The sequence below is a fragment of the Panthera pardus genome, unplaced genomic scaffold (genome assembly GCF_024362965.1).
Source record: "Panthera pardus isolate Hobbes unplaced genomic scaffold, ASM2436296v1 HiC_scaffold_2, whole genome shotgun sequence".
NCBI classification, from domain to species: domain Eukaryota; kingdom Metazoa; phylum Chordata; class Mammalia; order Carnivora; family Felidae; genus Panthera; species Panthera pardus.
In genome coordinates, this window is record NW_026526765.1 from 67,969,361 (window position 1) to 67,986,943 (window position 17,583).

General features: G+C 39.3%; 1 protein-coding gene across 1 annotated transcript in view; it reads right to left on the reverse strand.

Moving 5' to 3' along the window:
- Window positions 1–8,956: 8,956 nt before the first annotated feature.
- Window positions 8,957–17,583, reverse strand: part of CAMK4 (calcium/calmodulin dependent protein kinase IV) — a 213,747-nt gene continuing 205,120 nt past the window's right edge. The window contains exons 9-11 of the mRNA XM_019450514.2: window positions 16,083–16,209; window positions 11,151–11,303; window positions 8,957–9,547 (exon numbers count right to left, since the gene is read on the reverse strand). Of these exons, the coding sequence (XP_019306059.1) occupies window positions 9,107–9,547; window positions 11,151–11,303; window positions 16,083–16,209 (721 nt within the window). The 3' untranslated portion in view covers window positions 8,957–9,106. The remainder of the gene's footprint in view (window positions 9,548–11,150; window positions 11,304–16,082; window positions 16,210–17,583) is intronic.

Consider the following 17,583-nt stretch of genomic DNA (forward strand, 5'->3'; position numbering starts at 1 on the left):
ATCATTTAAAGGTGAAGGTTACTATGGCAGAAGGAACCTTGACGTGGGCCTCTACTGGCAAAACTTTGGTGAGTAGTTAGGCAATTTGCTAGCCACAGAGTTATTCCGATACTGGAGTTTTGCAAAGCTTTCTCAGAAATCACCATCATTGTCTACTCTGCTTTGTTAGTGGAGACCTAGCCAGCACGGTTTTTGCTTTTAGTGACAGAGGCTTTGCTTCAACTAGTGACTTGAAAAAAACGTCTTCGATGTGTTGGGTGATTTTTTTATTCTACTTAGGGATGTACCAAATTAGCTGATCAATCTCCATGTAGGAGATCACAGAGGGCTAGATGCTCTGAGGAAATGCTGCACACTTATCTACCCAGAATAAGAAAAGAGTGAGAAGTTCTAATTAAATTTTGCACAAGATCCAAGCCTCTTTCTGCAGACTTAGTGACACTTCCCTGCAGAGTTTGGCCTTTCATACCGGTATTGCCCCTTCACCACTTTGCCTGGAATTTTTCCACTCTGTAGATTTCTCAGCCAGACCTGGCCCCTTCCTCCTTCCTCCCTGCAAAGATTGCCCCCAACCTTCAAATCCAGCCTAGGTTCCCATGCTTTCCTCAATCATCATTCTAGGCAGACGGGAGCTTTTCCTTCTTGCCATCCCTAGAGGACTTAATCCCTCGCTTAGATTTGGCACAGGCCGTGTATACACACGTTTTTTTCTCTCCAACTAAAAAGTTCATTCTCAGAGGATATAGCACTGGGCTTAATTCATCTCTGACTCCTTCACTGTACGTAACTGTTTCTCAGTGAAAGTTTATTGAGAAAATGGGTGTCTGAGATGGCCTACTGGGAAGCTTCAAAATTGGCAAATCATTTCCTTAAAGTGAGCTTGTGATACAGGCCTAATATCCCCTAAACTAGTACTACTGTCTAATTTATGGTTCTGAGGGGAAAATTAGCTATTGACTTTGGTCTATTCATTTCTAAGGGAAGCAGGTGACCCAATTATTGAGAGAAATGTAGAAACATGATTTTAAGTCTATTAACAACTGCCTTCAAGCTCTGACCAATCAATAAAAATGGGGAGGTGGGAGTGTGAAATCCTAATCTTTATGTCTTGCCTCTCCTGTCCAGTAGAGTCTCCGTCTTGCACATGAGCCGTGAGGAAGTGGCAGGCAAGTGATCTCTTTTCTCCTGAGTCCAGTGTATCCCAGCGGCACATCATATGATTAATTACTGCAGCGCTTTAAAGAAAGCAGTATAGTATTTAGTTAGAATCATGATAGAAGTTTGGATATTCCTAATAATAGGCTGATAATAGGTCTTCTACTCAATATCTCATGTGTAACCTTTGGCGACAGATGTTCAAAGTCAACAAAGGTCACGCATACCTACATTTCTCAGTATCTGGGTTACCTGCTTCCCTTAAGGCAGATATTGTGAAATGAATCATTTCTCTGTGACAGAAATAGACTAAGAGAAGGGCCCTTCTTGGATTTCTAAATATGTAAGAAAAGTAAAAGCAAGCATTTATTCAAGGCCCTCTCTTTTGAAAGAAATGAACTATCTCTCAGAATATCCTCAGAAAAACATGGGGATTGGAAAGTAGTTTCCTTACATAAAAGAAATGGCTGTTTGCCTGTCAGTGAGCTATTGGTGAGCAAGTTATTGTCATAGAAAGCCACATAATAAAGCATATTATTTACTAAAACTGGTTTAATGAAAACCCAGTTGTTATAAATTACTTAAGAATATTCTGAAGGATTCAAAACCAAAGGCTCTGTTACTTCTTAGTTTACTGAAGAAACAGCTGAAGACCGACTTAAATGTGAGCAAGTATCAGTGTAAGATGTCATTTACGTGATTTTAAATATAAGGATCAAATTTCTAAAACATGCTCAAAATGCTAGAAATCTTTTTTAATTCCTCTCTGAACAAAGTCAATTCATATTCTAAATTAATTTTTTTCAGGAATGATGCCATTTGGAATTTTTAGTTCTGTAGGGATACTTCAGTGTTAAGTTGTACAGACAGCACAATTATTGTTGTGAGACAATCTGCTCTGTTGTGAGACAAAGCTCTCCTAGCTTCCTCTGGGAATTAGAACCTTACGTGAAGTAGAGGAAAGTCATGGAAATCTCTCAGATGTTCGCAAAAAAGCATGGGTGCCATGATAGGCCAGGGTCATCAGGTTTTTTTTCTGTAGAGAGCCAGATAGACATGTTACGCTTTGCTGGGCTATCCAGTTCTCTCTGTTGAAACTTCTCAACTCTGTTCTAGTAGCATGAAAGCAACCAGACAATATGTAAATAAATGAGCATGGTCATGTTCCAATAAAAACTTTATTTATAAAAACAGGCTTCTGGTGGATTTGGTCTGTGAACCATAGTTTGCCTGATTCCTGAAAATTATTCTTTGGAAATTTAAATTTATTTCCTTGGGCTATTATGTGGAAATTGCTTTTTTAAAAAATGCACATATAAGTTTTAGGTGTATATCATAAAGACCATAGATAAAAGAATGATCATCGATATTCAAATAAGAAAGTATAAACATTAGCTTCTAACTCATTTACTACTAATAATATCTTTTGCCTGATACGCTTAGTTCATTGGGCATAAGGAATTACTTGAACCTTTTTAAACCCCTGCCTGCTGTTCCCACTCAGTGAATTCACAAGAAATTTTAAATTTTCAAGGGAAACCCAGCAACATCTATCAGATAGGGAATGCAATACTACTATTATGTTGTTTGGACCTAAGTACTTAATAAATGGACATGTTAGATAATTCTTTTGGCTTTGGGAAGACCATGAAAATAATACTGAGACTAAGGATGTACGAATAGAAACACCTTGGGAACTTCTAACGTAAGAACCTGGACAATAAAAATGTAAACAAAATCATAACTCGTGAATATGTTATTTGTACTCTATGCTAATGTAAGTCGCTGCATGATAGACGATAAAATAGGTCAGGTTAACAGGGAGCAGCTATAAGATGACAGTTTTCAATTTATAGTCATACTTACTTGTATCTTTTACAAACCAGATTAACTACTATACATGTAACAAGGAAAGGACAAAGAAAGGTTTCTACAACTGATTATCAGAGTGAGAGCACTTAGGGAAAAACAATAGCTTTCAAAAATTCTAATGTGAAGCCTATTGTATTTGAATACCCCAAAATAGTATTTTAAATGGAAAATAGTATTTTAACTGACTGAAGATTAAATATGTCATTTTTAACAATGAGTCACAACAAAAATTACACAGATATAAATATTCCGTATCCATGGGTTTTCCAGGTCAATCTTCAAAATGTGCTGAAAACAACTATTAATAACAAGCATGATTTTGTAGTCTTAGCATTGCTGCTTAGAGTTTCAAACTAAATTGTGGGCCACCAAGGGCCCCACATTTCTCCAACCAGTCTGGGATACTCCTTCCAGGGTTTTAGCAGATCTCACAAGCCTAGAGGGCAGCCTGATGGCCAGAAGGATGAAGCAAAACATTGATCTGGGACAAGTGGTAGCAAACCAAGACACAGGGAAGAGTAACTGACTCATGGAATCCCATTTTTTCATACTGAATAATAGCAATATACCAGTATTCAAACAGCATCAGTTTCAGTCAGAGCATGGGAAGAGATTTCCTTCCATCTGGCTCATTTGAGCTCAGCCAGGTCAGATGCCTAGTGTCTTCTGAGCAATGTCTGATTCCTGTGAAGGAGTCAGATGGTCCGCTCTCATTCAAGGCTTCCATCTTGCCCTAGGTGGACCTCTGGGCCAGGTAACAGGGAAAAGGCTGAGTCTTGAAGGAAGTTAAAATCATGCAATCAAATCCTCTAGAGTATATCACAAGCATTTATGAAAATTGGAATTTTAAACAAGCCAACATAAATTAGTCAAGTTTGTTATTGCTCTCCAAGGTAAGTATATAAATGGTTGGGCTTTGTGAGCTGAGATTACATTATCTGATCTCAGGTGATATCTGAAAGGAGTAATAATGACAAAAACTGGCCCTTAGTAGATCAGAATGTAGAAAGAGGAAATGATGAACTTGGTAACCATGGTGGGTAGCTGATCTCTCTCCAGTCGTCTTTTTTCCCCCTTATTTGTCAAGGAACCAGAAACTCACCCTGAGTTGTGCCAAGGGGAGAAAAGGACTTTGAAAAAAATGTATAGAAAATTATTGGGTACATTTCTATTCATCATGTAGTTATGAATATTGTAATGTTAATATTGCAATTGCATGCACATAATGTTTTTAAAAATCACGGGCGACACACAGTCTAGCCATTAAGCAGTATTTAACTAGTAAATGTTCAAATATTAGCAACGACCCTAATCGGGAACATATCTGCGATGAACATTGAGGAAATTGGAATATGACCTAAGAGACAGTGATTGTAAGGATATTACAAATCCTATTATGTCTGGAAACTTTGCACCATCTAAAGCAGACCTACATAACCAGTCTATACTCCACAATGACAATAAATTACATAATGGCATTGTAATTATGTAATTGACTCTGCTCGGTATATTTATTTCAATTTTTCGTGGAGTTAACCTTCATCCAGAAAAACCGAGTGCTGATTCACTTCGTTGACTTTTGTTTTTCTGTTCTTTCTTTCTTTCTTTCTTTCTTTCTTTCTTTCTTTCTTTCTGGTTTTTGTTTGTTTGTTTTTGCATTTGCTTTGCAAGAACAATCCTAAAACAGAATAAATGGCTTAGTAATTTTACTCTTTGCCTTTTCTGGCATTTACTTTTTTTTTTTCTAATTTGAAATGCAACCAGATGCTTCTGTGAAATAAAAACTGAATTATGAAACAAAATGGCTCTCTCTAAATCTTCGGTCTGTAGGCAATCCACCAACAGTTACCTTGCATGTGAAACTGGAAATAGGGGTTGCTAGATATTCTAAATTACAAAATATGTTTTAAATACTATGTAATTGAGGTCACAGTAATAGGCAAACTATTCCTTTCTTTTTTAAGTTTGCCACTCAACATGGCTATAGAACTTTGAGGATTATTCTAAAATAGCAGTATATAAGAAAATTCTAAGTCTTTGAATCCATGTATAATGGCAGTGTTGATTGAACAGTTCTGAGGAAATCTAAAAAGATCCAGCCAACGGTCATTCTTATTTTGGGGGTTACTGGGATGATATCCTCACCCTCCCCAAACGATCTTCATCACACGAATTTAGTATGTTCAGGTGATTTGTAGAAGGAAGTATTGCCTGTAACAAAATGATGCCCACCTCAGTCCAGCCTTAAAAAATCCTATTAAGGGTCTGTGTGTAGTCCCTCCTGAGTGGGGACACATGGTTTCATACACAAGAATACTGTTGATGTTATGGCAGTACTCAGGAGACTCGAGCCTGAAGTCAAGATTCCAGGGCCCAGAGAGGGATTAGAGGGACTGTGGCAAACAGACAATTTTGCAATGCCCAGGAAGGCATTGTTCTCTAAAAGTCGTGATGGGAAATCTTCCTTTGAAGTACATGATTAAGCAGATGTGGCCAATAGAGTTTTTACTTATTTCGGTCTGTGACATTTCGGAAACATTTTCTTTTTGGCCTCCTACCAACTCATCAGTATGGAAAACTGAGGCAGCTCAAATCTAAGCATAGAAATTCATGTGTCATTTTTGCTTTAGAAGTGCGCTCTGGAACAGTTTTGTTCCAAAACATTAGCCACTAGTCATGTGTGGCTATTGAGCACTTGATGTCCTAAAGGTGTAACGTATATATATATAATATATATATATATAATATATATATATATTATATATATATACTCCTGATTTTTAAAACTTAATATAAAAATAATAAATTCAAAATATCTCAATAATTTTTCATATTGATTATACATTGGGATTATAGCACTTGTTCTAGATGATAACTTCTACAACCATGTTATTCTAATTTCTCCCTTATTTATGTATTTGTGGGGCAAATGAGCTCTTACAGCCTGAAAAACCCAGTGGGATTCTGACTAGACTTTTTTAAATGTGAGAAATAATAATTACCATAATTCTTCATGGTAAAATAGTCTAGTTCATGCTATGTATCTGAACTTATTTGAGAAACAAAAATCAATAATGTATTAACTGTCAGCTCTAAAATGCAAAACAGAATTTATTGTTCTGTGCTAAAATAACCTTAATGTTTTTGCTTTGTGACTATATTGTCTTAATTAAAGGTAACATTATGAAAGAGTTTGTCAAATTAAGGCTCTCTCTACAACAGTCTACCATTATTTAGCTAAGTAATCTTTGTGGGGTTGTTGTTGTTTTTTTTAATGTTTACTTTTGAGAGAGAGAGAGCATGAGCAGGGGAGGGGCAGAAAGAGAGGGAGACACAGAATTCAAAACAGGCTCCAGGCTCTCAGCTGTCAGCACAGAGTCCAATGTGGGGCTAGAACTCATGAACATGAGATCATGACCTGAGCTGAAGTCAGATGCTTAATGGACTAAGCCACCCAGGCGCCCCTAGCTAAGTTAATCTTTGAGATAGATAACAGATCTCTTTTAAATAAAGAAGATAAATGTTTGTTGTTCTTTCAAAATGGTTAATCTAATTATCCTAACAGATTGTATTTCTGTTAAATCTTAGATTGAATCCTTTGGCTGAAATGACCAATTTTTGTGAAAGTCTGACTTGTTTTTGCATTGAAATGACAAAGTTAGTCACTATTTTGGCATCATCAGGACTTCATCTTTTACAGTCAAAATTTAAAACTCCCGTTAATCTTTAGAAAGTGCAATTTACAGGTTAAAAAAAAAAAATAGAGGAAATCACCCTCAGGTGCTCAAGTACTCACCAAGGAAAAGGCATGGGTACTCATTTAAATGGGTAAATTCTTAAACACACACTGGCCTTTCGCATCCCCTACTGCTGGAGCTCCTGTTAACACAGGCCACAGGCAGCACAGTCAGCCTGAGTGATGGATCAGAGAATGACTGCCCTCCCTCGGAACACTGTGGGGGTGGACGGGGCCCGGAAGGGCAACGCCTAATGATGTTCCAACAATGCCACTGTCCAGTAAGATCCATTTCCCTCTCTTCTTTCCTTTTCCAGTATATGGGACAACGACCCTATCTGCCTGTTAAGTCTCATTAGGAAAAGCTCACCGGGCAATTGATCTTCTTAAATGGAAATGTTAATGCTTAGTGAAGAAGGCATTCTTAAAGATTAAAAAGAGTGAGCCCTTTATAATTACTAACCTGGAAATTCTGAGAGAATAAAGAAGGAAGGAAAGAAACGGGAGAAAATAAGTACTCTCAACTAGCTAAAAACAAAAAATAATCTTCTGAGCCCAGATGATGTGCTCTTTCAGGGCTTTTTCCTCTATCCATGTCGGTGACCCATCAGGCCCTTAAACCACGGACGACGAGAAGTCCTACCTTTCCTTCTTATGAGAACAGTAGTAAAGGAAGGTTTGCGCTTGGAAAGCAGAATATCTACCAAGGTCCAGGAGCCCGCAGGAACCAGAGATTTAATTTCATTTTCCAATTTGACAGTTTTGAGGAAGAGCCAAAAGAATTTAAGATCTTTTCTCGGTGAAGATTTTTATGTGACAGTCATTTTTACTGTCCATATTTTGGTCTCTGAAAATAATCCTTTTTTAAAACTGAGGAAACCTATTTGTGATGCATAATTTGATAAAAATGTTCACTTCATCTCCAACTAGAAAGAAATATGAGGTACTTGGAATTTAGGTGTGGTTTCTATAAGGGAAAAGTGTTCATATGAAAAATCAAAGAAAAATATTTTGAAAAAAAATCATAATGAAGTATTAGGTCTAATGTTACAGCTTCTTGTGAGTCTGATTTGAAATCAGTGCTTTTTCTTTGTTTCTTTTTGTTTTTGTTTTTGTTTTTTAAGGCAAATAAAATGTTGCACTGTCCTAAATTTCTTGGCATGGAAACTAAAAAACTACATTGTAAGATGTGGGCACTTCTATTCCAAGTATGAGAAAAAGATATACCAGATTTTCTGAAATATCTTTAGTTCATAAGCAATGTATCTAGTTCATCATCAACTGAAGGGAAAAAGGACTTTCATAAACAAAAGTTTCCTTACTCTAGTAAAGTGGATGATCTTATAATGGAATATTATTCTCACTCTATTCAGACATTTTGGCACCAGCCTGTGGGGTAGATTTTTCTGAATATTTGAAACTCGGTAAATACAGAGTTTATTCATAAAAATGTCACAGTCTTTAAAGTTGTACAAACTCATGAATAAATCCAATTGTATCTGAAAATGACAAGCAGTCAACCTTTGTTAGTTTAGGTCTAGGCCTTAGCTCCTTCTCTTCCCTCAGTTTCTTTAGCCTACCTTAAGTTGTCCATGAGAAAGAAACTGTATTAGCGTGGGAAGGAAGGGATATATCTCTCAGCAGGAGTCTGTAAAATACTTTCTCCAGGATTGTAAAATGGCAGGATTTTGTGATAGAACATTTTTGGTTATTAGTAATATAGTGTGCATAAATAAGGACAAAATTAGAAAACATTTGCTACACAAGCTTTAAGGGCATTTTGTTTCATGGCCCTTAAGTATGCTTCAACTTCTTACCATTGTAAGTGGGATTTTTTATATGTACCATAAAACTGCACCCTATAACCATCTCCTTGTAAACAGTTTGAACACACTGAAAAGTATAATGTGAATGCCATGGGAACATGTCTTATAGCATTACCTAATATTGAGCAACAGTCCAAAGGAATTACTGCCTTGTGAAGAAATCCAAAGGATGTATGATGGCTAGGTTTTCAAAGCAAAAACAGTGTGTCACTAGTTACTTCAAATGTATGCTACTGGTCCCTGAAAATGTATGTTTTTAAAATGTATGTTGTTTACTCAAAATTTCAAATTTAACTCATCAGAATTAGGTATCCATTACATACCACAGAAGACACTATTTTTTCATAAAGCAGTCACATGCATGAAGTTAGGATTACCAACTGATATATATGTATTTTTTTTTGCACCTCAAAAAACAGAATCACTATAATGCAGATCATGCTTCCACATCTTCCTTGCTGAAGGACAAAACATACAAAGTGCCCGCATTTGGCCTCCCGACTGGAAAGAAGCCAAATCAGTACTCTGGCAGGATCACATCATTCTGCTGAGCTCCAAATACCACAGCCGGGTTTTCTTGCTCTTGTTTGGAGGCTGCTGCTTCCTCCGAGGTCTTCAGCTTCTCCTCTACTAGGCCCTCCTCGATTTCTGGGTCAGCCACCTTTGTCCCATCTTCTAGTGCTTTGGGCACCGCACTGGTGGCCTTGGCAGCACTTATATCAGCATCTTTAACTTCTTCTACGGCCTGTACCTTCATCAGCTCAGCCTCTGCCCGCTCAACTGCCACTGGGGCCCCACTTCCTTGAACTTCCTCTCCTTCTGAGATAGCTTTAACATCTTCACTGCCATCCTGAATCGAAGAAGGTGCATGGCCGGCCTTCTGGCTCTCTTGGATGCTGCTGTGGCTGCTGCTGGCGCTTCCCAGCCGGGAAGAGGCCACCACGGCCTTCACTGCTGCCTGATTAGAAACAGAGAAGTGTCAGGTGTCACCTGCACTTAAAATCCCCAATCAGAGCTCCATCTCAGCTTTGCATGTTCCAGACATATTTATTATTCCAAGATGGTTGAATGAAAACTTGTTTGGAGCATAAACAGAAAAATCTCTTTAATCCCAAGCTAGAGTATTTTTAATCATCTGGACCAGTGAAAGCTTGAGTAAATATGTTTGCCCATGGATAACCTATTTTCAAATATTTTGGACTTTGTTTCCTAAAGTATTTGTTTCATGGAACACTAGTATTATGTGACAAAAGAATTCCATGGTTAGGTTTGTTTGAGAAGTCCTGGGTTCAGTCAAAGTTATTTAATCCATAGTATTTCAGATCAATTTGACCACAGAGCCCTTAAGGTTCATTTAGTCTTTATCAGCCTGTAAGTGATGGCTGAATTGAACGTTATTTTTGACCTTCAGCTGTTCTCTGAAATTCTCTGGATATACAGTCAGTCCTAAACACCATTATGTAAGAGAAAAGCATCTAATATATCTTCTATGTATATTCTATAAAAAGATATATTTTGGACAGTTTTCTGTATCACATGAATTACAGTTGACACGTGAACAACATGCGTTTGAATTGCAAGGGTCCATTTACATGCAGATTTTTTTCAATAGATACATTGAAAAGTTTTTTGGAGATTTTCAACAATTTGAAAAAACTCACAGATGAAGTATGTAGCCTAGAAATACCCGAAATGTTAAGAAAAAAATTAGGTATTATTGTAAGAATATAGTACATAAAACATTGAACATAAAAACTATGCATTAATTGACTGTTATCTCTAAGGCTACCAGTCAACAGTAGGCTATTAGTGATTAAGTTTTGGGGGAGCCAAAAGTTATAGGTAGATCAACTGTGTTGAGGGGTTGGTGCCCCTAAACCCAGGATTGTTCAAAGGTTAATTGTATTTTAATTTTTACCAAGTATTGTAATTTATCTACACTACATTATAGTTTTTAAAAGCTTCCCAATTTTCACATATTCAGAAAGAAAACTTTCTGAATAAGTACCAGTTTCCTGAGCAATGCTGTTTAAGCAATTCAGTCACAATTAAATGAGTAGCAGTGATAATGTGTTTGGTGAGTAAATCTCAACATATAACACATTTCCCTTTATTAATAATGAATTCTTTTAAAAATTTTTAATGCCTATTTATTTCTGGGGGGGAGAGAGAGAGAGAGAGAGAGAGAGAGTGAGAGCATGAGTGGGGAAGGGACAGAGAAAGAGGGAGACACAGAATCTGAAGCAGGCTCCAGGCTCTGAGCTATCAGCAAAGAGCCCGACACAGGGCTTGAACTCATGGACTGCGAGATCATGACCTGAGCTGAAGTTGGACACTTAACCGACTGAGCCACCCAGATGCCCCAATAATGAATTCTTAAGAGAGAATAACATGACTGTCAGTGGCTTTACATTGTTGGGATTTCAAAGCAGGATTTTCCCTGGTACCATAGGAGATAAATAATATTATTAGATGAAGAATAGTGGAATTATCTTTAATAGTTCAAGCTAAGAGAGAGATTTTTTTTTTTTAACAGAACAAAACAAATCTACAAATCTTACCTTAAGCTTGCGTCGGGCATTGAATTCTTGGAGCTTCTTTTGAGCAGTATCCATGTGTACAAAATTAGCTGCTTTGCCTGTGACCCATGGGTGCTGGAGAGCTTGGAAAGTAGTCAGCCGTTTCTTAGGATCCAAAACAATTAATTTTCTAACCTGAAATGATAAAGAACCATAGATTTCTTAGGGAGATTTTTTTATGGCTTGCCCCTCAGCTTGTGAACTTCTATTTTCCTAGCAATACCATGAAATATACATTAAAAAAAAAAAAAAAGCTTTTAAGCCGTCAGTAGTCACTGTACTGATAGCTTCAGGTAGCAGCGGCTGAGGGGGTCTGAGAAGACAGTGGTGTGTACCAGCTAAGAGCCTAAACTTGCAGACAGTTTTCCAAGGGAGGTTAAAGAAACAGGTCCTGGCTTGCCTGTGGACTGGAAGCTGTCTGAAGGAGAACCAGCATCTGAATAATTCTAGGCTGTACTTCATACCACTTAGAATTCAGAACTTGTTGGGGAGCCTGGGTGACTCAGTCGGCTAAGTGTCCGACTTCAGCTCAGGTCACGATCTCGCAGTTTGTGGGTTTGAGCCCCGCGTCGGGCTCTGTGCTGACAGCTCAGAGCCTGGAGCCTGTTTCAGATTCTGTGTCTCCCTCTCTCTCTGACCCTCCCCTGTTCATGCTCTATCTCTCTCTGTCTCAAAAATAAATAAAAACGTTAAAAAAAAAAAGAATTCAGAATTTGTTGTATCTCAGTGGAGATAGTATCATTGTGCATCCATCATGTCTTCTATGGGGATTAAATGGCATCAAAGGGACAGTACCATAGTCCTTACTCTTATCCCATGACTCTGTGATAAAGTTCATTCTTTCTAATACCTTCAGGGTTTTGAAGGAATAAGCCAAGTGCTGGAGTAAAAGCCTATTTAGAATCAAAGCAAAGGTGTCAGTGGTTTAGGGGCATGATTTGTTTAAAGGACTGAATTCAACCCATGGCAGACCATTCTGGAGGTTGACCCCTGAGGATGAGCAGATAATAAACTGCCAGGGAGATCAACAACCAAAATAATCTCTGGTCCTGGGCTCAGAAGGGGTGACCTAGAAGGAGACAGAGACTATTTGGAGTTAGGAGGCATGTTCAAGCCCAGTTACATCTCTTGCCTACTTTTGTGACCCTAGACAAAGACCCACATACTAACTGAGTCCCTGTGGACATTCTCCTAGGCCCTTTTCTTATATGATCTCATTTCCACCTTCATTCCTGTGTAAATACACTCTTATGTGCATATAAAAATGTTTCAAAATTCATATAATTCTTTCAATGACCTTATCAACTTGGAACTATTAGCTCCAATTCATAAATGAGGGATGAGAGGAAGCTCAGAAAGATGTAGTGCCTTACCTAAGGTCGGACAACTTGTAATTGGTGGAGGCTGTGTGCAAACTCAGGTCTGTCTTACCTCAGAGCTCATTTTGTGGCTACTCTACCACAGCGCCTCCGTGGCAGTCCGTCAACGCCCCTGGCCTTCAGTCTGCGCATGTGGCAAATGAGGGGCTTTTGGTGTCGTAGGCCTAAGGTCTTCCTAACTCTGATAAGGTAAGAAGAACTGAACACAGGCTAACACAAATCAGGCAGCAACTCAAATGAAGAACACATACCTGGTTCTCCTTTTACTTCTTTTCTGTAAAATTTGCAAAGAAATGTGTGTTTGGGGTAAGAGACAAAATTTGTAGAGGGTAGAGATGTGAGGTTGTTTGGGCTAAAACTCTGAGAGGAGGAAGAACACATACCTGGTTCTCCTTTTACTTCTTTTCTGTAAAATTTGCAAAGAAATGTGTGTTTGGGGTAAGAGACAAAATTTGTAGAGGGTAGAGATGTGAGGTTGTTTGGGCTAAAACTCTGAGAGGAGGTGGTGGGAGGCACAGGTGGTTAAGGAAAATGAATGTGCAGAAGGAAGTAAAAGTCTGATTGCAGTCCCCCTATAACCTGTGGGATACATGTCCTAATAATTTTATGTAAATGGCACCTAATCCTTAGCAACAATTCACAATATTATTTCCCTCCCGTTTTTCAATGGTCCTTTTCCTCCTCCTCATCATTACCATCCTCATCCTCATGAAAATACAAAGAATTTACTGAAATTCAGAATGTTCCCCCAAATTCCACATGTACAGCATTAATCTTTACATCTGAAGATACTGATGCACTGAATTGTTAAACTTGCTGAAGGTCAGAGAGACCCGGTGATCCTGCCAAGATTCAAACCCAAAGCCTTGCCTTGATCCGACAGCTCCCCTCACAACCTGACTCCACCATGTGTTGGCACTGTTCCCCTGCTGTTATCAGAACAGATGCAGGTTCTTCTGGTAAGTACACAGCTGTGGCACTCAAGGACTCTGTTAGTTCTGAAGTTTCATAAATTTATTAGCTCAAAGGTAAGACTTAGCTGGATGGAGGTGCCTGGGTGGCTCAGTCAGTTAAGCATCCAACTCTTGATGTCAGCTCAGGTCATGATCTCACGATCCATGAGTTCAAGCCCTGCATCAGGCTCTGCGCTGACAATGTGGAGCCTGCTTGGGATTCTCTCTCTCTGCCCCTCCCCCACTTGTGCACGTGTGCTCTCTCTCTCTCTCTCTCTCAAAATAAAATAAATTAATTAAGGAAAAATTAGCTGAGGAGTGCCTGGGTGGCTCAATTGGTTGAGCATCCAGCTCTAGGTTTTGGCTCAGGTTCATGATCTCGCAGTTTTGTGGGTTTGAGCCCCACATCTGGCTCAGACAGTGTGGAGCCTGCTTGGGATTCTCTCTTTCCTTTCTCTTCCCCTCCCCCACTCACGCTGTCTTTCAAAATAAATAAACTTAAAAAAATTAGCCGAACGAAGGAATATCACAGCTAATGCTCTTATCCACTTAATTTTCATTAGAGATGAAAAGAAAGTAAAGGAACTGTTATGAGTTAGTTGACGGTAGTTAGTTAACATGCATTATATATCCTTAAGTCTCACAATAATCTAGACAAAGGTACTGTATCATCCCAGAAAAGAAAACTAAAGTAGAGAGAGTAGATAACAAGCCCAAGGTCACACCTGTAGGTTGTAAGAAAGGGGGCACTTTAAAAAGGGGGCACTTCAGGTGTGTCAGACTTTAAAAATCTATGGTCTATTTCCTGATCCATTGTTTCATTCAGTACACATTTACTGAGTCTGCACTACATGCCCATGTGGTACTAAGACCTGGGCACACATGCCTCGACCTCTCCCAGAACTTGCAGTCCAATTAAGGAAGACCTTTCCACAAGTAAATATAACTAACAACCATCATGAAAGCGTGAGTTGGAGGCAAAGGAATAATAGTGGCGGAAGGAACAAGGCAGGTGTGGGAAGGAGGGACTGCTGAAGTGGGAGGTGGGGGGGCGGCAAAGCTACCCCGAGGGAGTCAAATGGCAGCTGCGGCTTGACATGAAGAGTTACCCATGCGAGAGGTGTGTGTGCACGTGTGTGTATGTGCACACATGTGAGAGAGAGGCAGTATGGAGGAAGAGGCTGGAAGATAGGAGGAAGAACGTTACAAAGCAGAGGAAAGAATAACGGCCCACACGCTGAGCTACCCTGACGAGGGGCTGTTAGTCTGATACCCTGGTGTGAAGACAGACCAGAGGACAGTCTGTGAAATGGGTGGCATGGGCAGGGTGACAGGTTCCCGGCCAGGTGGTGCTGTGTAGATCTCATTACAGATTTTGGATTTTCTCCTAAGGGCCTCAAAGCAGGAGAGTGACAGAATTGATTTATTTACTAGGCCCTTCCTCAGGATCCTGCTTGGAGAGCTTACCTGAAAAGGGCATGGAGGAGGTGGGAAGGCCACAGGGGGGTTGTGGCAGTGGTCACAGTAGAGGACAGGCCTGGTAGGGGCAGTGGTGGTGGAGTGGGGAGAAGCGGATGGATTCAAGAAGTGTTCAGGTGTGTGGGGCCTGGCTTGAGCCAAGAGTTGGGATGATGCCTCCACACATCGCACACACTGTCTCTCTGCCTGACTGCACTGAAAAGTCATGGTCTATAGGGGGTTTGTTCCATGAAAGAACATGGATGGGAAGGAGAAAAAGTTTGGAGGGAAAAGAGCATTGGCTGGAAACTTGGATCATTTGTTCCGCTGGGGAGCTGTGTGACCTTGGACAGTCAGTTCACCTCTCTGGGCTTTAGCACCCTCATCTTTAAAAGGAGGGAAACATTCGATGACTTCTAAGATCCCTTGGAGAGCTATCCTTCTGTGGTTCAAAAGTTAGCTTTTAGTTATTTCTGGGTGGTTTTTCTCTAGCCATTGATGGTTACTGCTTTCATCCCATGCTAGTATCCCCTTCATTTTAGAATAGGTGGGCCATCTCCGGTGACGATATACACACAAACTTTAATATGAGCTTAAGTGAGATCCCAAGTAAAACAAACAAAAAACCAAACAAAATGAATTATCAGTAGAGTGTAACTTGTTTATGATGCTGGTGATGCATGATGGGACTTGTGTTACTACTGGGATATTTTAATAAGTTTGAACCTCTCAAGATGCAATGCTTATTTGAAATATAATCAAATCTAGGTAATCTAGGCAAGCCAGGTTAAAATGGAATTATTCTGTGTAAATTATATTTGAATTCACCCAGAACAGCTGGCTTCACAGGCAAGTTTTTACCTTGACTAGATGGTAAAAACTCACTAATTAATACTGTAGTGACTTTTAGTTTGTGATAATTCAGCTGGTGATGAGTCAGGCATATCTGTTTTTCATTATCTACAAGGAAAATGCATTAGTGTGCCTTTTATATGTTTTATAAAAAATACAATTATAAAGAAATAAGATATTAAGAGGGGCAAATTTTAAAAAATGACACTGCCCATTAACTAATTAAAAACGAATATGAGGATTGTTCTTCGTTTTGTTTTGATCACACTTACCAAGTCCTTGGCATTTAGAGATACTTCATCCCACCAGGGGGAGATAAAGTAGTATTCACAATTCAGAATTCTCCTGAACATGAACTGATCACCTCTTTCATCATAGAATGGTTCAAATCCACAAAGTCTAGAAGGACAAAAGATAGGGAATAAAATGTCTTTAAATGCCTAAATACATTTCATCAAATTTTTGTGGTAATTCAGAATTGTCCTTTTCACAGCTTCCCATTACGAACACCAGTCTACTCAGCACGAGTGTGGAACTGCCTCGTTATAATTCACTTTTGCTGTGTAAATACACATCATGCTCTCTGGAAGTAAGAATAGGTACAAAGCCGATTCAGAATTTCTACAAAGAGTTTATAATAACATCAATAACTCTGACACAAAACAATAACAATAATTGTTAACACTATTACAGGCACTATGCTAATGATTTTCTGAGGATTTCTTTTCAGCAGGAATTGAGAAGATGGACTGATTAGAAGTTCCAATTTATTACAAAGTGGAAGAATTAGGATTTTGAGAATAAACAGATTAAGAGGTAGACAGAAAAGATTTTTCAGTCATTTTTCCTCAGCTCTATTCGTTGAATTCCACCATAGAAATGAGTAAAGTACTAGATTTCCATCCCACACCAGTTTGGATGTCAGGATGAACAAAGACAGGAGCTAAGACTATTGTCAGGAAATGACCCTTTAAAACCTGACAGAGTGAACACATGGGGCCAACAGAGATGAATGGGCTGGTGCTCCCTCAGCCCTGTGTGTGACCCTCACTTCTGTATCTCTGGAAGACCTACATTCACCTTCACTTTCCACTAGGGGGTCAGCATACAAGTGAACGGGAAAAGTGGGGGGAAAGAAATAGAAAATCATCTCCAACATCCTAAAGAGAGAGAGGAAAAGTGAGTTGCTGAAAAGAGACCACCAAAAGCCTCCACTGTAGGGGCAGCTGGGTGGCTCAGTCGGTTAAGCATCTGACTTCGGCTCAGGTCATGATCTCGTGGTTCACAAGTTTGAGCCCTGCATCTGGTTTTCTGCTGTCAGCTCAGAGCCTGGGGCCTGCTTTGGGTTCTGTGTCTCCCTCTCTCTATGCCCCTTCCCTGCTCGCGCTTGGTCTTTCTCTCTCTCTCCCTCAAAAATAAAAATATTAAAAAAATTAAAAAGAAAGCCTCCACTCTTTACGGATGGGTACAGGTTCTGAAATCACTAGGGATCAAGAGGAAACTATAAAAACAAGTCCCTACCAGGATATGAGTTGCACTGGACAAAAAATGGAGGGGAAAGGATGAACATGTTAAAAAACATTTTCTTAAATTCTTCTTTCAATCTGGTCAGGAGGGTGCAGAGCATGAAATGTTTGAGTGCTTTCTAATGCAGTGGGTTTCTAGGGAAAAGCATTTTGTCATGTCCTTTGCTCAGGGACTGTTCTATTGGGAGTCTTTGTCTCTTTTGAATATTCTGGAGCCAGGCAGGACAAGAAAGGCCTGGCAGTGCTG